Raw genomic sequence first — 22,805 nt, forward strand, 5'->3', positions numbered from 1 at the left:
AGATTAATATATATTCCTCTAATATATACATTAAAAATTATAAAAAAATTAGAAATTTGTTAATTAAATTATTTTACAGTATATATAATCATTAAATTGCATACTTATACGAATACAATGCAGAAAAATCGGAATAAACGCAAACCTAAGAAGTAAATAAAATCTAACGCACGCGGGAATCGAACCTACGACCTACGGACTACGAGACTAACGCCCTAACCACTATGCTAATGAAACTAGTTAAGATCAAAATTTTTATTGTCAGTGACTTGTGGACTTGCTTTTGATGATTCAATATAGTAATTATTGACACTAATACACGATAATAAATAAAAAAAATAGTTTAACAACAACAATAATAATAAAATAATGTCCAAATATAAAAATTCAAAAATTAATATTTTTATATTATATCAAGAAAAAAAATATCTATACATTTTCGTTAAAAACAGGTTTTTCATTGTTCTCAATCATTTTTAACATTAATGTCTTGGTCTAAAAAAAATATTCGTCTTTTGGACTTAGAAATTTTCCCTAATTAATTAAGCGGGTGATCCACTTTTTAAAAAAATGTCAAAAAAATTTATGTTAAAAACACGTTTTTCATTATTCTAAATCATTTTAAGCATTAATTTTTTGTTGCGAAAAATTTTTTAGACTTGGACTTAGAAATTTTTGCTAATGAAACTAGGAAGCCCAGGTAGGTCCTGGGTTGGACCTGGGTGGGTCAAGCCACATTCGAATTGCAATATCTCTTAGTGTTTAGCACCAACTTAAACGAAACTTAAAATTAGCGAACGAAATTAGAAATATACCCAATGGGAAGTAAACGATTGGTTCAATAATGGGCCATGCTTGGCGAACTCCGTTCCATTATTGGAACATTAATGGCAACCATCATTGGACCACCAATGGTTTAAACTTGGGATGATCACGCTACTGCCAATGATCGGTAGCCAAGCATCGGGCCAATATTATTTGCCAAGGAATTGCCAAGGAGACAAAATCGATTTTCAAAAGCTTGATTTTTTATTGGCAGCCAACAAAAAACCAAGGTTTTGAAAATTGATTTTTCTTAATTATTAATTAAAATTTATTTTTAAAAAATATATTTTTCAAAAATTTATTTTAAAAAAACATATTTTTTAAAAATATATATTTTTTTAAATTAATAGAACATATTAATTTAATTTGTCACCTCTGGTAAAACAAAGATGAAAGACTGATAAATTCCCTCACTTTATATTTTACAGTGGAGGGATAACTGTGAATGTCTTTGCGAGAGAGGAGCAGGTACTTATATAGAGCCAGTGAAACAGGTCACAAGCGAGAAGAAATCACTAGCATGCACTCTGGCGGCGCTTGTCGGAACTGTTTTCTGGCGCGCATGCATATCCTGACATTATCGACACAGCGCTTGGCAACCAACGTTGCGCCACTTCCGACAAGCGCCGCCAGAGTGCATGCTAGTGATTTCTTCTCGCTTGTGACCTTTCTCACTGGCTCTATATAAGTACCTGCTTCTCTCTCGCAAAGACATTCACAGTCATCCCTCCACTGTAAAATATAAAGTGAGGGAATTTATCAGTCTTTCATCTTTGTTTTACCAGAGGTGACAAATTAAATTAATATGTTCTATTAATTTAAAAAAATATATATTTTTAAAAAATATATTTTTTTAAAATAAATTTTTGAAAAATATATTTTTTAAAAATAAATTTTAATTAATAATTAAAAAAAATCAATTTTCAAAACCTTGGTTTTTTGTTGGCTGCCAATAAAAAATCAAGCTTTTGAAAATCGATTTTGTTTCCTTGGCAATTCCTTGGCAACTAATATTGGCCCGATGCTTGGCTACCGATCATTGGCAGTAGCGTGATCATCCCAAGTTTAAACCATTGGTGGTCCAATGATGGTTGCCAATTGTTTTGCCAAGAAAAAACCATTGGGTACCAAGCATGGCCCATTATTGAACCAATCGTTAACATTGGCAACTTCCCGTTGGGTATTTTCCTAATGATAATTATATTGCAGTCTGTATCTGTTTAAATAAATAAATAAATTTTGCTGTTTTATTAACTTTTGTAACAAATTACTTAAAAATTTGCAGCTTTTTATCTAACTTCGCAATTATTACACTTGAGTAGTGAAATATAAAGATAATTTATAATTTTAACAATTCAGCATTTGTTTAAACAAAAAATTGTTGTTATTTATTAATTCTTGAGACAATAAAGCGTCTAGACACTTGTAGTCTTTTAAAATTTTGCAATTAACTAATCTGAGTATTTACTTATTGCAAAATTAGAAAAAACTGCTAGTTTCTAGGTTGATTGTGTAAAAAGTTAGTAAATAACAATTATTTGTTTAAACAATTGCTGAATTAATAAATTAATAAATTAACTTTATTTTATAGTATTTGTATAATTTTCTGATTTATGTCAAACAATAAATTGTTTAAACAAATATGATTATCAATTAATTTTATAAATATTAATTGAGAATATTTATCAATTTTTACATGTTTTTCATGTATCAATTTTGACACTTTATTTTCCTAAAAATTTTTCTAAGTCATAACTGGATCTCCTAGCTAGTACCAAGTTAGGACCAGCCCAGGATATATAAAAAGAGGTTGCCAAGTTAGGTCCAAGCTAGGGCCAATAATCATTTTAGGCATAGCATGGTGATTTCTACACGGGATACTTGTAATGTGAAATGAACATTGTACGCCACATTTGAGCTTCTGGCGCCATCTATCATAGGAGTTAGGTACTCAAATGCAGGGATCACAGTTCGTCCCCTTTTTCCCCTATTCCCATATTTTTTCCCCTTAATTCAAATATTTTCTCCCCTATTCCCCTTTTTTCAGTAAATTTTTTTTTTTGAAAAGTAAAAATTATGATTTAATAATTTTTTTAAAAGATTTTACAGGGTTTTCAGCGTTCAGGAAAGTCAGGGACATTTTTATAAATTTAATAAGAAAGTTAAAATTTTTTGTGAATTTAAAAATTTTGTAATCTAACAAGACTAAATTGGTTTTTATTATTATTTGTTACTCTAATTCGATATTAATTTATTCCTTATCCTAAAAGAAGTAATCTTGATTTAATGCGGAATCCTCTAAACTGAATGCATATTTTCCTCTTATATATCAAAATTAATACTCTTCACTTTAGAGGATTTTTCTCTCCGATATTATTTGCAAATTGTAGTTATGAACTGATAAAGAAAAGTTAATTTTATGCACTAAATTTAATGTTTTTAATTAAATAATTATATTTAATAACTAAAAGTTAATTACTTACACTACCGTCGGGAATTATCGGTACGGCTGCACGCGCACGGCCCAAAAACATACCAATCTTTAAATCACGATTTTTTTGTAAATACAAATGTCAGAAAATTAACAAATATACCATTCGAAAGATTATTAAATTCTACGATTAATGGTACATAACTGAAAATTTTAATAATTTATACAAAGATTACAGCAATTGACAAATTTGACAAAAAAATTTTAAAAATACAATTTTTTTGGAAATTTTTTCAACCCCTGCACATTTTTTAAAAATTGCAGAAAAAATTTGAAATTTATATAGGTGTGATCATTCAAGTCTCATCTTTAATTTAAGACCTAAAGAATTCAAAAATCTTAATCGGTTAGCGAGATATCATTATAAACGGACGAGCATTTTCAGCCAAAAACCGTTCAAAATCGACTAATTCAATGCATTTGTCAAAAAACATGCTCGGGCGTTTATAATGATATCTCACGAACCGAATAAGATTTTTAAACTCTTTTGGTCTTAAATTAAAGATGAAATTTGAATGATCACACTTAGGGTAAAAGTGGGTATTATCGCGGTATTTTATATTTTAATGAATATTTCAAATAATATAAAAAATGTTTGACACTATAAAATCACTCCTTGAACCTGACAACTAAGACATTATAATATGCATCATATTTTTGATTATTTTTCTATTAATCAATTTATTAAAAATGTTTTAAAATTTCTTGTCTGAAAAAAGTTCAAAATGGCTCACCTTGGTTTGAGATTCAACTCTACAGTGGTGTCAAAAATTATTGTTTTTATATTCTATAAAACTCCAAGAGATGATTCTTTTTTATATTTTGGTAAATTTATTGTTATTCTTCATAAAAAAAATTTGTTTAGTTAAAAAAAATTGATTTTTATTAAATATTTACAGTCACGATAATGGAGACATCTTTTTTTTAACATGTGGGTATTTTCGCGGCTCCTATCATAACCCTTGAAAGTAAGGTTAGCAGTGTGTTTCTAAAGTTTAAAACGTTGAAATTATAGCCAATATTATTTTTGCTTGTTTTAATTTATATTTTAATAAAAGTACTTTGTATATATATATATAAAAAATTAATTTTCAACTAAATAAATGTTGAATTAACATTGTCTTTCCACTTTGCACAGTAACTGTTAAACACATTTAGACACAATAAAAATTTCGTTTATTTGAACGTTCAGAATTTTAGTAAATCTTATAACAGTTACAAAATACAAGCAAGAAAATAAAGAGTAATGGAAAAGATAAAAAAATTAAAGTAAGTGAAATCTGTATATTTAAGGAAAAAATTTTTAATAGCTATAAAAAAGGAGCAAAAGTGTCAAATGAGAATTGACTATACGTTAGAAATATTTGATAATAATTGCTTTACAATATTTTATCAGAGTATTATTTTATATTATGAGACTAATTAAATTATTATAATAAAACCAAGTATCTTTCTTCTTGTGATACTAGTTTACTATTGAATTCGTCCATTTATTATAATGCTTAAAATGTTGTTTAATTCAAGTTCTTGCGATATTTATATTTTTATTTTTAAAACTATATTATTATTCCTTTTAATTTTTTACATTTACTACATTTTAATTAAGTAACTATTACAAAAATCCAAAAAGCAATAAATAAATTATCCGCGATATTTACCACGCGATAATACACTCATCCGCGATATTTGACACGCGAAAATACCCTCAAGCCATTACAAGTCCCGCGAAATTACAAGCAAAGGAGTCTTCTATTTAATCATTTATTTAACGATTAAAACTATTTTCTATAACATTGGCAATTTTTTTTTAAAGAAAAGAAAGCTTAAATATTCATTTAAAAAAAAACAAAGCCATATCCATTTATTTATAATTTTTAAACCACTTGGATGTATGACGTATACAAAATTCCTCGATAATACCCACATTTACCCTATGTAAGTTTCAAATTTTTTCTACAATTTTTAAAAAATGTGCAGGGGTTGAAAAAATTTCGAAAAAAATTGTATTTTTAAAATTTTCTTGTCAAATTTGTCGATTGCTGCAATCTTTGTATAAATTATTAAAATTTTCAGTTATGTACCATTAATCGTAGAATTTAATAATCTGTCGAATGGTATATTTGTTAATTTTCTGACATTTGTATTTACAAAAAATCGTGATTTAAAGATTGGTATGTTTTTGGGCCGTGCGTGTGCAGCCGTACCGATAATTCCCGACGGTAGTGTACATTATTTAATATATTTATTTCCTTTAAATATTCAATGTTTTTGACAAATGTCAATAATAAAACAATGAATTAATTAATAATAAAAATAATATACATTCAAGTCGAATAGTTTTGTTTTGAGAGGAAAACATTAAGAGGATATTAGAAGAGGATTTTTCCTCTAAGTACGAGATTACTTTTTTCTTATATTTTATTAACTATGTTATAGTCGAAGAAGAAATAAGGAAAGTAAAAAGTCAGGGAATCTTTTTCTCAATCCTTGTTGGACACCCTGATTTTATTTTTGTAAAATGTTTAAATAGCGCGCAACATATAACCAACCTTAGAAAACTCCATATTATACCGTAAAAAGAAAAAATGGCTATTTTTTCTTAAATTATTTAAGAAAAAAGGAGCAAAAGAAGTCAGATTTATTCCAAAAAGCTGTAAATAGAAGGAAAAATAAAAGTTTAAAAAAATAAACCCTGTATGTTGTAACAAAGTAATTTTTATCGTGTTTTTCAAAATCCCCTTTTTTAAAGGAAAATCCCCTTTTTTCTTTTGAAAAATCCCCTTTTTTACCTATTTTCAAGTGGAAATGCCACTGTGATCCCTGCAAAAGTTATTTTGATATACTCGCTTACTTGTTTTCACTCATTTAATCTGCCATTGTAAATAGTGATAAACGGTCGGAAAAATTATTTCTAAAGTCAAATTTAGTGCTGAACACGAATTATCATAATGGATTTTTGATATTCTATTGTTCAAAAATTTTACAAGTGTTTTTTCAAAAAATGTGCGGTTGGGGCGAAACTATTCGCCCACTGATGACAGCGAATATTACGAAACAGTGTATTTTTTGTGTGCTTGTTTTTAGGTTAGAATGGTAAGAAATTGGAAGAGAAAAACTCCTGGAATTAACAAATTAATTTTTACATTTTTTTTAGTATTATATCAATTATAGCTGCAAGAATAGTTTCGCCCCTCGTTTTTTTCGACATAAAAAAAAAAATTCGTGAAATCTCTGTAGTTCGGAACAGAATCGAGTTTCAGCAAAATAATACATGGCAAAATTGTAGCTAAGAAGTCAAGTTTTCAAACGGTCCTACTTATTTTTTTATTTTTTTTTAAATACATTTTTAGACTCAAAAATCCGAACAGGAATAGTAATCCCCCACCCTACCCTACTTTAATATTTTTATATTGAAATATTTGTGTATATTAAACATTTGCATATTTCAATATTTTTATTTTTGATATTTTTATATTTTTACTTAAACATTTTTATATTTAAACGTTTTAAAATTTGAATATTTTTATTTTTAAATTTGGCGCCTTTCGCTGAAAGCGATTTTTACCAGTTTTACGTGGAAAAAAATTTGTAGGTTATATTTACGAACATTTTTACTTGATTGATTAAAGATACAAAATAATTTTTTAAACAATTTTTATTAACTATTTTACATACTAAATAATTAATAAACATTGTTTATGACTCCAGTGAATTGAAACTTAATCTTTAATCACGTAAAAATATTCTAAAAATAAATTTTCTGATGCGTAAATTCCGTTTTTACTGAAAAGCGTCAAAAATTAAATTAAATATTGAATATTATTTATTTAAAATATATTAATTACTATTAATTTCTATATGAAATAATTATTATATTATAATTAAATATTCAAATAAATAATAAAGAATAGTCAATATTAACTAATTATTATTACATAAATAATAATTAATATTTAATACTATTTAAACAAATTTGACGTATGATCGATTTATTGTTAAAAATATGTTAATAATATAATTAATATAATATCAAATATTTAATAAACAAGTAAAACAAAATATTTATTGGAAAAAATGTCGCAAAGCAAAAAGGGAAATTTTAAAGGTAAGAAGCACATTCAAATTTCCCGCCTTTTCAGTCACGTGTTTTTTCTATTGTTTTGTTAGGTTATAAATAAAATCCAACCCTTTATTTTCTTTTTTTGTCCCTTAGCAGATATTCTAACGCTTCCAAAAATGGAATTGTAAAATTAATATTACCTCTTAATTTTAATTTCTCAAAATTAACTATTTTCCTCTTTCCTCCCAAAAAAGAAAATTTCAGAATTTAATCTCAACTCTAAGATCATAAACTATTTTCTAGTTATTTTTTTCTGATTTACGCTTATTTTTTTAAGTTCTTAAGTTATAATTTTACAAAATTTAATATCTATTTTGATTCCCTGATGAGGGTATCAACTTTCTAACCTATAAACAATAACAGAAAAAATAGAAATGGCGTGAGTCACTTTGACAGATAGTTGAAACTATAATTATATTACTAATACGTGCGTTCAAGTTCCCTTATTTTTTTAAAATAATTTTGATTATAAAATTTATCATCTATATAATAATAATAACAACAAAAATGTCAAATCGTGATCCTGATAATTTAATGGTAACAAATGACGATCACTTTGATTTTCTATTTAAAATTGTTCTAATTGGAGATTGTGGAACGGGAAAGACTTGTGTCGTACAAAGATTTCGTTCTGGGAATTTCATTGAAAAGCACGGTAGCACAATAGGCGTTGATTTTTCAATTAAAACCGTTTTAATCGATGGAAAAAAAGTAAAGGTAAGTTGTACTTTTTTCCTTACAATTATTTTCATCAAAAATTTTATATATTGTAAAACTTTTTCAACAAGTTTTTGGGAGTTTTTTTTAAACTTATTTTTCTCTACTTTTTTTATTTATTTATTTTCATTTTTATATTACAATATTCAATTACTGATGGTAATTATTTTTTTCTTTTTCTTTAATTAATTGCGGTGTTAAAATTAACTCTTGATTATTTTATCGGAATTTTTAGGTTATGTTTACACTTGTTATTTTTCCATAGTGTCTCATTCTCTTTTTTTTACTCTTATTTTTCCAAAAAACATTTTAATATTTATGAATGGAAATAAAACGACTACTTTTTATTGAAGTAATTAAATTTTATTAATTATATTTCTTTGAATCTTTTTTCTCAAAAAAATTGTGTCGTTGAAAAATATTTCGTAATTAAGGTAAACAAGTCATGTTTTAATGACATCGGAAGGTTATTTTTTTCTGACTCATTACTGATATGTAGGAATTTGCGTATTAATTGTATGTTATTATGAAATAAGAACAAAGAACATTATTTACTATGCAAAAAGAATAGTATCTAAATATTATAAATATTTTCTTTAATTATTTAAAAGAAAAATTATTTCGTATTGAATAGTGAAAGAATTATTAAAATTGTTTTTCTTTTCAGTTACAAATTTGGGACACTGCCGGACAAGAAAGATTTCGAACAATTACACAAAGTTATTACAGATCTGCTAATGGGGTAATTGTAGGTAAGTATTTTTAATTAAAAATTAAAATTTAATATCTAAAATAATAATATTATTAATAATATCTAGAATATTAATGATTCAATTTTCAAAAATTTTAATAAAATTCTTCTCAAGAATTCAATTAATTATTTTCATAAATAATTTAATTCTTCACAAGAATTAATTAAATTCACAAATAAAATTATGATTTTTAATTGAAAAAGATTTTGTTTAATTAATTGTTGGTATTCCTTAAGCTTCAAAGCGTTAAATTAGAATTTCATTAGTTTATTCATCAAATTTATATTTAAGAAGAAAATTTATCAAAAAAGTTAGGAAACAAAAATGCAAATAATAATACAGGGTCAGTCCATTATATTTCACCTGAAGCTGTTGCGGCCTATTTTTAAAAAAATCTCATAATTTGTAAAAATGATGTTTAATATCCATAAAATTCATTTTTGAGAATTATTTTATAAAATTTTGTGAATTTAACTTAGAATTTTAATTTTTAAGTTGAGTTGCACAGAAAAAAGGTTAGATTGACAGTTATGTAAATTTAATAAAAAAGCATGGAAATAATTTATATAATACAAATTTCTTGATTGATATTTGTTAAAAATGAGCTAATTTACTTGTATAAATAGATTATTATGTAAACATACCCAAAATAATAGATAAAAATTGATTTTAAAACTTAACTATGAAATGTCAAAAGTCACTACATTTTAATTAAATTTTTTTAAAAAGTGTATAAATATTAAAAAATTTATTACTACTTAATGTAAAGTATTTTCAATGTACTTTCATAATATGTGCTAACTTTTTAATTTTATACTATAGAAGAAATATTTTACCTTTAATATTGAGTGTTTCATGATTTTCATTGATTTTTGATTTTTCAATTACTTATTTCTTCTCAGGTGCAAGACTAAAAAATCCAATTTTTGTCTTAATATTTAAGTTTGAACTTCTTTTCCATTCTATTAAATTTTGGTGATGGAGAACGAGCTACTTTTCATTTTAAATTTAGTTTAAAAAAAGAATTTGTTGTTTAAAATGCAAGTAGATTTTTGCATGACTATTGAGATAGCCAACTTCAGTGTTATAAAATTACCTGCATTTTAACCAACAAATTCGTTTTTTCAGCAAATTTTTTAAACTAAATTTAAAATGAAAAGTAGCTCGTTCTCCATCACCAAAATTTAATAGAATGGAAAAGAAGTTCAAACTTAAATATTAAGGCAAAAATTGGATTTTTTAGTCTTGCACCTGAGAAGAAATAAGTAATAAAAATCAATGAAAATCATGAAACACTCAATATTAAAGGTAAAATTTTTCATATTTCTATATTATAAAATTAAAAAGTTACCACATACAGTACCGTCCGAAATTGTCAGTCCACCCATTTTTAAAGGAATGAAAAAAATTCTTTAACGTAAAATTCATGAAAACTAAAATTTTTTTTGGTTTATATTTTGTAAGAGGATAAAATTTTGAAAAGAATAAGACCTCACAGAAGTTATTTGACCAAAATTTGTAGAAGATATTCTTAAAAATCGTCATTTTCAATGTTTTACAAAAATTTGAATAACTTCTAAAATAATGAACGCATTTAATAATCTTAGGCTTATTTTAAAGGTCATTTTCTACGGAATAAGAATTACTTATAGGCATTAACCTGTAATTTTTTACTTGGAATAAGCATGACGTCAAAGTTGGACCAAAAAATTCAAAAAATTTGAAATAATATTATTAAAAGAAAAATAATTTTTGAAATTCAAACATATTTTTTTATTAACTTTTCTTTAAAAATCTTCACCATATCATGTTTTATATATGTTCTAGAATAGTTTTTAGTACAAAAAATTTATTTCAAATTTTTCCAATTTTTTTGTCCAACTTTGACGTCATGCTTATTCCAAATAAAAAATTACAGGTTAATGCTTATAAGTAATTCTTATTCTGTAGAAAATGACCTTTAAAATAAGCCTAAGATTATTAAAAAGCGTTCATTATTTTAGAAGTTATTCAAATTTTTGTAAAACATTGAAAATGACGATTTTTAAGAATATCTTCTACAAATTTTGGTCAAATAACTTCTGTGAGGTCTTATTCTTTTCAAAATTTTATTGTCTTTCAAAATATAAACCAAAAAAATTTTGAGTTTTCATAAATAGGTAAATTTTAAAATCAATTTTTATCTATTATTTTGAGTATGTTTACATGATAATCTATTTATACAAGTAAATTAGCTCATTTTTAACAAATATCAATTTTGAAATTTGTATTATCTAAATTATTTCCATGCTTTTTTATTAAATTTTCATAACTGTCAATCTAACCTTTTTTCTGTCCAACTCAATTTAAAAATTAAAATTCTAAGTTAAATTCAAAAAATTTTATAAAATAATTCTCAAAAATGAATTTTACACGGAGAAACTTTTTCTTCTAATATTAAATATATTTGGTTATCTTTATTCTAAAAGTACGTTAGAATGTGAGGATTTTTCGTGCGTTGTGCTAATAATTTCAACATTAATACGAAAATATGATAAGTTCGTTATATATTAAGCAACCTTCGGTGTACAAAAATTACTATCTGCATTAGAAATAGTCTTATTTTTCTTTAGAAAAGAATAAAATGCTAGTTTTTGTTTGTGAAATAATACGGTAATTCTAACCTTTTTTCCACATATAGATAGAATATATAACAGACATTCTAACGTAACATACCAATTTTGGAAGGACTGCGGGCGGACTTAACCGATTTCGCCCGAGCATCACCGAGTCTATCACCTGACGTCGCGAACTAACCCTAATGTTTTCGAAGTTGAAATTCACACGTGTATGAAAGAAAAAAACCTTTTATTAATAAACGTGAATGTCTCCTCATGCCAAATTAAATTCAAGAACTGTTCCTCAATATAACATAATTTTTTTCACGACTTTTACTTATTTACATAATTTGATTAGTAAGTTATTTTAAAAAATGCTCTCTCTCGAAGGCACATATTTTTCCACTCGTTTAATATATAAGGACGATTCAGCTGTGTACTTCTAACGAATCGTGCGATCTTTCGGTTTCCGTGACCAATCGTCGTGTCTTTACTTGCGTGTGCGTGTGTGCGTTAATAATATAGGTTAGGTTTCTTACGTCGTGTTAAATATATTTACCTACAGTTACAGTGACATACACTAATGCCATCTACCATCAGATCCAAGTATCACTATCGTCTCTATGAGTATCTATAGACAATTAATTTGTTGTGTTTCTTTGGGGTGCGACCGTCTGTACCAAAAACATAAGTCCCGAATGCTCATTATGCCGAATACATAATTTAGAAATGACTAGATACGCGAATCCTCAATAAACTAAATTATATATTGAATAAAATTCAAAAGTCGAGAATAATCATTTGATACATTCTGCATAATGAAGAATATTAGTTTACACTAATTCCTTTTCTCAAAAATTTGAAATTATTCTAATTTTTATGTTTGAAATTTCCACTTTACCTACATTTTATTTAAATTGAATTCTCATTTAGTAGAATATTTAATTGACCGAATTATAATTTGGCAGAATGTCAATTCGATCGATTTTATATTTGCAAGAAATTTAATTTGAACGAATATCAATTTGTAAGAAACACTTTTTTGAAGAATTTTAATTTATTAGAATTATAATTTCATAGAATATTAATATTGCCAAATCTAATTTTGGTAGAAATCTTCTTTATCACAATGATCAAATGTTCGAATTCTCAAAACCCTAATTTCATTTTTTCTAAAAATGGCTGCAACGTAAATATTTGGCGCAATTTTTAAAATTGACCAATCAGAAATCAGAATTTTAAAAATTGCGCCAAATATTTACGTTGCAGCCATTTTTAGAAAAAATGAAATTAGGGTTTTGAGAATTCGAACATTTGATCATTGTGATAAAGAAGATATCTACGAAAATTAGATTTGGCAATATTAATATTCTATAAAATTACAATTTTGATAAATTAAAATTCTACAAAAAAGTGTTTCTTACAAATTGATATTCGTTCAAATTAAATTTCTTGCAAATATAAAATCGATCGAATTGACATTCTGCCAAATTATAATTCGGACAATTAAATATTCTACTAAATTAGAATTCAAATGAAATAAAATGTAGGTAAAGTGGAAATTCCAAACATAAAAATTTAGAATAATTTCAAATTTTTGAGAAAAGGAATTAGTGTAAACTAATATTCTTCATTATGCAGAATGTATCAAATGATTATTCTCGACTTTTGAATTTCATTCAATATATAATTTAGTTTATTGAGGATTCGCGTATCTAGTCATTTCTAAATTATGTATTCGGCATAATGAGCATTCGGGACTTATGTTTTTGGTACAGACGGTCGCACCCCGTTTCTTTTTAATTCATGGCTTTCCCAACTTTGCAAAAATTATTATTTTCTTTCTAAAACAACATACTAATTTTCGTTAGTTTCCTTATGAAGAACTGTAAAATATATACTGAATGAGTGTTTTTGATAGTCTCAATAGCAATTTCTATAACCTATGTCGTTTTTCCCTTGAATCTAACCTAACATACTAAAATGTCTCACCAGTTTTAAGAATTAGTGGTATTAAAAGTTTCTCCGTGTATGGATATTAAACATCATTTTTACAAATTATGAGATTTTTTTAAAAATAGGCCGCAACGGCTTCAGATGAAATATAATGGACTGACCCTACAACTAACTTCAAACTGGATTATTGTTAAATTATTGAACAAATAATTTTACTATAATGTTTCTTGTACAATAGTGAATAATAATTATTTAGTTTATTCATGCAGTTTATTCAGTTTTGTTTAACAATTTATTTTATTTAGTTTATTAATTAATTTCATTTTTTCAGTGTATGACATCACGAAACGTTCTAGTTTTTTAAGTCTACAACGATGGATAGAAGAAGTTCGTAAATACTCTTCATCTCACGTTCTATTAATTTTAGTTGGTAAGCAAATTTTATTTTTTTTTTTCAAATTATTAATTAGTACCTACTTTTAAGAAAAAGTTTGTTTTTAAAAGACAAATCGTAAACGTTTTCTTCAAAGAAAATGAAAAACTATATAAACAAAAAAGTACATAGGGTGGCCACATGTCAGTAAAGTCAGGGAAATGACAGAAAAAAATTTTTTGTCAGGGAAATTAAGACTTTTATTTGACTTATTTTAAAAAACTGCGACTTTTTCTACATTTCTTCCGCATATTGCAACAAAATACCACATGTTTTAGTATAAAATGCAACTTATATTGATTTTTAAAGTGCAAAAAATAACTATAAACAAATCTTTCAAAAATTATTTTTGAATCACTTTTTAAGATATAATTAGTAAATTTTTCAAATATATCTGTAATAAAAATCTTTTTGAATAATTGAAATTTTCTAAAATTTAATTAAATATCATTAATTTTTTCAAGTATTTTGTTACAGTTTTTGAGAATCAACTTTTGAAGAATTTTAATTGCAAATTTTGAAAAAAATTGAATTATCAAAAATATTAATGAAAAATCTTATATGTAGAGTAGAGGGAGGTAATGTAGTGCAGGGGGTAATGTAGTGCACTGGCTTTACCGACTAAACGAATGAATTGAATTACTTGCCGTTGGTATGGTAGGTTTAAAGTATCAAAGTATATTAATGTATATCATTTTGGGTTTATTGTGCTTCTTCTAAAAGAAGTTGTGGCGTCACTTCAAAAACACTAGATTTCGAAACCATATTTCCGTTTTTTAGTGACTTGAAAAAAATGTAAGGCTCGTTAAAAAAGTATCAGGTTAGTGCTTTTTCCATGTAAAATTTACATCTGAACACAAATTTAGTATTGTTTTGACGTTTAATTTTGTTTTTATTAAGATATTGAAGTCAACGTGAAAAAAGTGCTTGGGGGCATTGTAGTGCACGGGGTTGGGGGAAATGTAGTTCAACTATACAGAGTACCGTAAATATGTATTATTCAGGGTGTCTAGCGTCCGGGAAAAACGGGAAAACCGGGAATTTGCCGGGAATTTAGTTCGACCGGGAAAAACCTGGGAAATTGCCGGGAATTGAAAAAATATCCGGGAATTTTTGGAAATTTTCTCTAATTCATTGAAATCTATAAAAAAATTTTCAATTTAAGGTAGTTCTCCGGCTGCTACTCTTTTAAAAATTGATTTTCGATAGATTTTCTTCAAATTTTGAGGAAATATTTCTTCGGATGCCTTTTAAATGCACACTAAAAAAAAAGTTTTACTTTTAGCCTGTTTTCGAGGCTGAATTTAAGGTGTAAACGGAGTCAGCCCCATTAAACAAGGACAGACTTATGTGAAATACATGGGCTGAATTTAAGGTGTAAACGGAGTCAGACTTTTTTTTTCCTGTGTGTGATAGAAACTTCAAAACCTTTTTCCATGTCAAAATACGAGATATTGTGGTTGACATTTTCTATTTTTAACATAAACGCATGGAAAAGTGAAAGTTTGAACTTGAATAAGTCAAAATTTAGCATCGCAAAGGGTTTTGAAATTTTTACATTTAAAGGGCACCAAAAGAAACATTTCCTCAAAATTTGAAGAAAATAAATTTTTACAAGAGTAGAAGCCAGAGAACTACCTTCAGTCTTATATTTTTCAAAAATGAAAAAAAGATATATTATAAGTATATAGGCAATTTCACGTTAAATTTCAGTCCACATTTTCAATTAGGATGAAAATATATTATTGTAAATCTATTTTTTCATTTCTTATAGGTAACCAAATTTTTGGATTTTTAAAAGTAGACTCTAAAATCTATAACTCTAAAACTATTGAATTTAGAAAATTTATCTAATACATACTTACAAATAATAAGGATAGTTTGCAAAAACAATTTTGGTCCCCCTATAGAATAGAAAAATAAAGGATACGTATACCTTTTTTCTAAAAGGAATAAATAAAATATAAAGTAAAGAAAAAGAAGAAGGAAATCTTTACTTTTCTTTACTTTATTATACTTGGCTTAAAATGAAAAAGGAGTTATACACTCCATATACTATAAATAAAATATACTTGTGACGTAGAATTGACCGTATATTATTATTATTTATATAATTGTTGCATACATTTTTAACATTTTAAAGTCTTCAATTAAAAGTATAATTATAAATCCTAATATTTTTAAGTTATTGCAGTTGAACCTCAGTGACTTTTAATGTAAATATCTAAAAGAAGACATAAATGCCATTGGGTATTGCAAAATAATTCAGAAATAATCATATATCCACAAATATAAAAAAAATAATTGCAATTTCTATTATTTGAACTTTTGATTATCTGAACCAGATCCTGCCTGAATTATTTCGTATAATTCAGTTTCCACTGTATTTAAAAAATTATGAAATTTTAATAGTATAGTCATTAATGTCTTAACCTTTAAAGTGCTATGCCGGTCTGACAGACCGCTATTAAAATTTTCTTTGCTTGTAACTTTTTTTCAAAGTATAATAAGAACTTGAACTTTTTAGTAGCTTCATATTTTATAAAAATCTGTTAGGAGACAACTTTTTCAAAAGTTTTTATTCGTTAAATTTTGTAATATAAATAAATATTTGAAGTATAGCGGTCTGTGAGACCGGGGTTAGCTTTAAGTGAAAGTATATTCCAGTATATTCCCATGAGTGACGTCTGCGCAACTTGACGCGCAGCTAGTTCTACTGACAGTTCTCATAGACTGCATTTATAAAATAAATAAAATAAATAAATGCATAATACAGAAATGACTTTTTTTGTTAAAAAGTAAAAAATATTTATAATAGTTGCCTTTTAAAAATTATAAATGACTAAAAAACTGTCAAAAGGGAATAGCGGTCTGACAGACCGGGGTTAGCACTGAGCGTGATTTTTCAACACTTAGCACTTTAAAGGTTAAAAATAAATCCGGGAATAATTTAGTTTTAGGTCCGGGAAATCCGGGATTTTGTCGGGAATTTGAAAATCATAATTCGCTGGACACCCTGATTATTTAACCATGTTTGCCTTTTGCAAATTTTTGCTGTTTTCTTTCAGTTTTATCTAACACAGGACCAGAGATGTTAACTATTTCAAATAAATCTATTTCAAATGCAAAATGCCTATTTTCATTTTACATTTTAAATGCATTTGCCGAAAACCATTTTGCATTTTGATTTGAAATGGTTTTTTTCATTATTTTGTATTTGAAAATGCAAAATACAAGAAAATTTTTTTTATATTGTAGCAATTTTTTCTTTTAAATACTACACTTTAGAATTTAAAAAAATTTTATTTTTTTATTGTATTTTTTAACTCCTTATGACTTCAGAAAACACCTCCTAAAGTATTTATAACCAATTGTAAAAAAAAGTAAATTTTTCAAAAAATATTCAATTAATAAAAAAAGTCATTGACAAATTAAGTAAGTCTTTAAGGGGATGGTGGGGTCCAGCTTTTTGTTACGACGAGTAGAAACATTGGTGCTAATGTATGTAACAGTGTCTGAAATAAAAAAAATGGTTGGGGTTTCAATTTGCAAAAGAATTTTAGGTAATTTATGGATGGCCTCTAACGATACATATGAGTTTAAACGCGTTTTTCTCAAAATAATGTTTTCTCAAATTGCGGAAAGTTTATCTCTGAATCTACTGAACCGATTTTAATAAATGATAACTCGTTTTGTTTGTTAGCATGTCTTGTGTGAGAATTTACCAGAAAATGGTCAAAAAATTCAAAAAAAACATTTTTGCAGACTAGAAAAATACTGAAAAACATAGTGTATTTTGACAAAAATTATTTAAACATCTGCTATTTTTTTATTTTAGTCGATTTTTCATTATTGGTGGTAGATTTCTATGCAAGACACCTTCCTTTTTAAAAAACAATTTGGACTTTTTGTTTCCGATTTGTCAATCTTGAGATAAACTGTCCGCAATTGAACAACTAACTTTTTGGAGTTTCGATCTGAATGCTGTCTGCAGATTATGATATTAAATAAAAATTAAAAACCACTTTTTGTGATGATTACTATAGCTGTTGTAAGGAGTACAAACATGAAGGTATCCCTTACAACAGCTATAGTAATCGTTCCTACTCAATTCTTAGCACATTACATAGTCTTCGTAATCATTCCAAAAAGTGGTCACATATCCGAGCTGTAATGTAGACTATTGTAATCATTAAAAAGAATTTTTCTCCGTGTAATATAGACAAAAAAGTTTTTTTTATATTTATAATAAAAGACCTAAGAAAAAAAATTTTTTAATTTGGTCTTTTAAGAGCCTTCTAAAGTGTAGTAGTACCTTAAGGAGATTCTTGGGCTAATTCATTTTCTTTTAAATTTTACCAAACTTTATTAGAAAATATTCATTTTTACATACTAAAAACGGAAATTTTTAGGTTCAAAGTTTCAATATTTACATAGGATTTCACATCAAGCATTCGAAAATGAGATACACGGAAAGAAAAGGTCTGGAAGAGATATCCATAAAAATATTGTTGAGCAGAATATTGTTGTGTTATCCAATTCAATGGAAGAGACAACTTTCAGAATGGAAGCACATTCCATATTCAATGGATAAGGGAGCCATATTATATTGTTGAATCAAATATGGATGTGACATCCATAGGCATGGTTGGGCTAACAATTCATGCTATGGATTTTCACATATGGCTGCCTCATCCATATAAACTTTGGTTGGGAAATCCATAGTTAGTACAAAATTTCGATACATGTTGCGCGCAATTCATTATCATGGCATCCATTTAAAAATGGTCGTCTCAATTTGTCCGTCGCGTCGGTTTCCTGTCACGTCTATATAATCGCGTTGTGAGTTTATTGTGTATAAATAGTGTTACAATTGTTTATTATTTATTATCGTTATTGTCTATTTGTGTTTATGTAAATTCATTTTCATGAAATATGTGTAGAGTATATAAGGAATATTATATGCTCAAATATTGTAGTTGCGTGTATAGTGTAGTGGACAGCGTTAGTGTTTAGTATGCGTTAAGTCTAGGGTTCGTGTCTCCCCCCACCGGTTAATAATTTATTTCGTTAATATGCGGTTATTCAATAAGTGGTGTGTATTAATTGACAAAAATGTGTATAAAATATCTCAAGTGACATAGAATTTAATTAATTGAGTGATTCTAATTTTTTTGTTTCCCATTTCCATTACTATGGATCACCCAACCATAGATTTTTTGCTGCTCCAACAATATACAGCCAGCCATAGAATATGGAAGCAGCAACCTTAACTATGGATATCCCGTATTTTTCAATATAATATGGCTGTGATATCCATGTATCTGGATGTGTCAACTATTCCTTTTTCTCTGTGTAAATATTTATTACAATAATTTTTTGTCGATATAAAAAAATGAATTATAAACTTTCTAAGTGTAAAATTTAAGTTTTTAATTTTTATTGCGAACAGTAATTTATAAAAATATTTCTAATAAAAAGTTCTTCGTTCATTTGAACGTTCATAACTTGTGAATCACTTTAAAACAGTTTCATAAGGGATACACGGAGAAAAAGGAATAGTTGACACATCCAGATACATGGATATCACAGCCATATTATATTGAAAAATACGGGATATCCATAGTTAAGGTTGCTGCATCCATATTCTATGGCTGGCTGTATATTGTTGGAGCAGCAAAAGATCTATGGTTGGGTGATCCATAATAATGAAAATGGGAAAAAAAAATTGGAATCACTCAATTAATTAAATTCAATGTCACTTGAGATATTTTATACACATTTTTGTTAATTAATACACACCACTTATTGAATAACCGCATATTAACGAAATAAATTATTAACCGATGGGGGGAGACACGAACCCTAGACCTAACGCATACTAAACACTAACGCTATCCACTACACTATACACGCAACTACAATATTTGAGCATATAATATTCCTTATATACTCTACACATATTTCATGAAAATAAATTTACATAAACACTAATAGACAATAACGATAATAAATAATAAACAATTGTAACACTATTTATACACAATAAACTCACAACGCGATTATATAGACGTGACAGGAAACCGACGCGACGGACAAATTGAGACGACCATTTTTAAATGGATGCCATGATAATGAATTGCGCGCAACATGTATCGAAATTTTGAACTAACTATGGATCTCCCAACCAAAGTTTATATGGATGAGGCAGCCATCCCAGTAAACGAAAACTAATTGAAATGAATTAAAAAGAATTCACAAAGAGCTTTCGTGAATCCCGCTTTGTGACAAATACGAATTGGAGCCATGATGCAATTTTCCTGAATTCGTGAAACTGTATTGAACTTCCGAACCTTCTATCCGTACCAATTCACTGGACAAGTTTTGAGCCTTTAATTTTTTTCAATTCGTTAGCACGAATTCAATGCATTCCTTGGCCATTTCTTTCGAATGCGAATTCGTTTGGACAAATTGGTACATATTGAATTAAATTCAATTGAATATACAAAGAGCTTGAGTGAATCCCGCTTTGTGACAAATACGAATTGGAGCCTACCAAAAATGTTAATTCGTTTCAATTCATTTGAATTAGTTTTTTTTTTACTGGGATATGTGAAAATCCATAGCATGAATTGTTAGCCCAACCATGCCTATGGATGTCACATCCATATTTGATTCAACAATATAATATGGCTCTCTCATCCATTGAATATGGAATGTGCTTCCATTCTGAAAGTTGTCTCTTCCATTGAATTGGATAACACAACAATATTCTGCTCAACAATATTTTTATGGATATCTCTTCCAGACCTTTTCTTTCCGTGTACAATCTTATTTTATAGAAAAGTCAAAAAGTTACGTAAAAATAAAGTTCATTTAAAAAAAAGCATTTTATTTTGTAAAACCATTTTGAAAATGCGTATTTTCTATTTTGCATTTGAAATAACTTTTTGAAAACTATTTTATATTTTATATTTGAAATACTTTTTGTGATACCATTTAGTATTTAGCATTTTAAATAGGTTTTGAGACCCATTTTTAACATCTCTGGCTAAACTATGTGTTTTCTTTAATATTTTCTAATAGATGAAAATGTGACAGTTTTTACGACTTCATATACTTTAGATGCTTATTTTACAATAAATATAAAAAATATTTAAAATCTTCTGTTTGTTCAGTGATTCTAATGTCTTTAAAATCATTCCTGCAAAATATTATAATTTTTAAAATTAGTCGGCAACGACTTTAGTCGAAATATAATGGAATAACTATAAATATTTATAATTAAAATTTTTTAAAAATTTTTTATTTTTTTTATTTATATTTTTCAAAAATTCAATTATTTTTAAAAGATTTTATCAAATTTCAATTTTTTGAAAATTTTTCAATTGTATAGGGAACAGTCGGTAGTGGCGGGACACGCTTAATTTTTTTAGATTATTACCCATATTTTCATGAATACAGTGGAACTTCGGTTTTCCGTCAGCAACACCTGGACGGAAAACCAAAAAGACGGATAGTCGAAGATACAAGAATTTATTATCTTCATAACCAACATTTGTCCATATTTTGGACTTTTCTATATAGTACAAAGAAACAATTTTAAAAAATTACCTAATTGCTTTAAAATTTTTATTAGACAATGTAATATCTTATATTTTCTTATTTAAAAATTAATTTTTTAACAAAAAGTCTGTGAGTTTTGTTAGTTTTGTTTGCTTTCCCGTGTAGAAATTTAACCATGGCCCAAATCGGGGCCAGATCTTTTGATCATTGTGTAGGCCATAACATGGCATGAAACACCTTCCCAGATCGGGCCCAAGTCTGGCCAGACTTGAGCCCGATCTGGGAAGGTGTTTCATGCCATGATATGGCCTACACAACCCGTGTAGAAATTTAACCATGGCCCAAATCGAGGCCAGATCTTATGATCATTAATGATCATAAGAAAGTGTAGAAATTGCCATGTTATGGCCTACACAATGATCAAAAGATCTGGCCCCGATTTGGGCCATGGTTAAATTTCTACACGGGTTGTGTAGGCCATAACATGTCATGAAACGCCTTCCCAGATCGGGCCCAAGTCTGGCCAGACTTGGGCCCGATCTGGGAAGGTGTTTCATGCCATGTTATGGCCTACATAATGATCAGAAGATCTGGCCCCGATTTGGGCCATGGTTAAATTTCTACACGGGAAAGCAAACAAAAATAACAAAACTCACAGACTTTTTGTTAAAAAATTAATTTTTAAATAAGAAAATATAAGATATTACGTTGTCTAATAAAAATTTTAAAGTAATTAGGTAATTTTTTAAAATTGTTTCTTTGTACTATATAGAAAAGTCCAAAATATGGACAAATGTTGGTTATGAAGATAATGAATTCTTGTATCTTCGACTACCTGGGAAGGTGTTATGGTGTTATGGCCTGGATATGGCAATTTCTACACGGGACACAATGATCAAAAGATCTGGTCCCTATTTGGGCCATGGTTAAATTTCTACACGGGATGCTCTAGGAATTTTGAAGGAATCTTACATACTAATAAATTAAAGCATATTTGTCCTTCACAAAATATTGAAAAGTTTAATTTTATAAACACTTTTTCTTACGAAGAATAAAACTTTCAAACTTGCTTAAAACTATTGTCAGCATTAAAGTGACAGATTTTACGTCCAAAAAGTGTGTATCATATAAAAAAGCTTCAACAGAATAAAACTTTACTTTTACACCAGAAAAGGCAGCACTGTCAACTCATCTGTTTGAAATATCGAAGTGTCTCGCTATACCCCCTGTCCCGCCACTGCCGACAACGTCCTATAATGAAAAAACTATTATTTTTCAAAAATTATTGAAAAATATTTTTTAAAAAATTAATTGTAAGAATTTCTTTATTATAATTTTTTAAAAATAT

The 22,805-nt window shown here is 27.1% G+C and overlaps 1 protein-coding gene across 2 annotated transcripts in view; it reads left to right on the forward strand.

Moving 5' to 3' along the window:
• The first annotated feature begins 7,533 nt into the window (after positions 1-7,533).
• The window catches only part of LOC122499266 (ras-related protein Rab-43), a 145,218-nt gene continuing 129,946 nt past the window's right edge, over positions 7,534-22,805 (forward strand). The window contains exons 1-3 of one of the 2 annotated variants that reach the window (XM_043607523.1): positions 7,534-8,153; positions 8,821-8,905; positions 13,790-13,888. In XM_043607523.1, the coding sequence (XP_043463458.1) occupies positions 7,944-8,153; positions 8,821-8,905; positions 13,790-13,888 (394 nt within the window). In that variant the 5' untranslated portion in view covers positions 7,534-7,943. The remainder of the gene's footprint in view (positions 8,154-8,820; positions 8,906-13,789; positions 13,889-22,805) is intronic. The other variant, XM_043607514.1, reaches the window with a different exon arrangement.

The sequence above is a fragment of the Leptopilina heterotoma genome, unplaced genomic scaffold (genome assembly GCF_015476425.1).
Source record: "Leptopilina heterotoma isolate Lh14 unplaced genomic scaffold, ASM1547642v1 Lhet_100, whole genome shotgun sequence".
In the NCBI taxonomy this organism is placed as follows: Eukaryota; Metazoa; Arthropoda; class Insecta; order Hymenoptera; family Figitidae; genus Leptopilina; species Leptopilina heterotoma.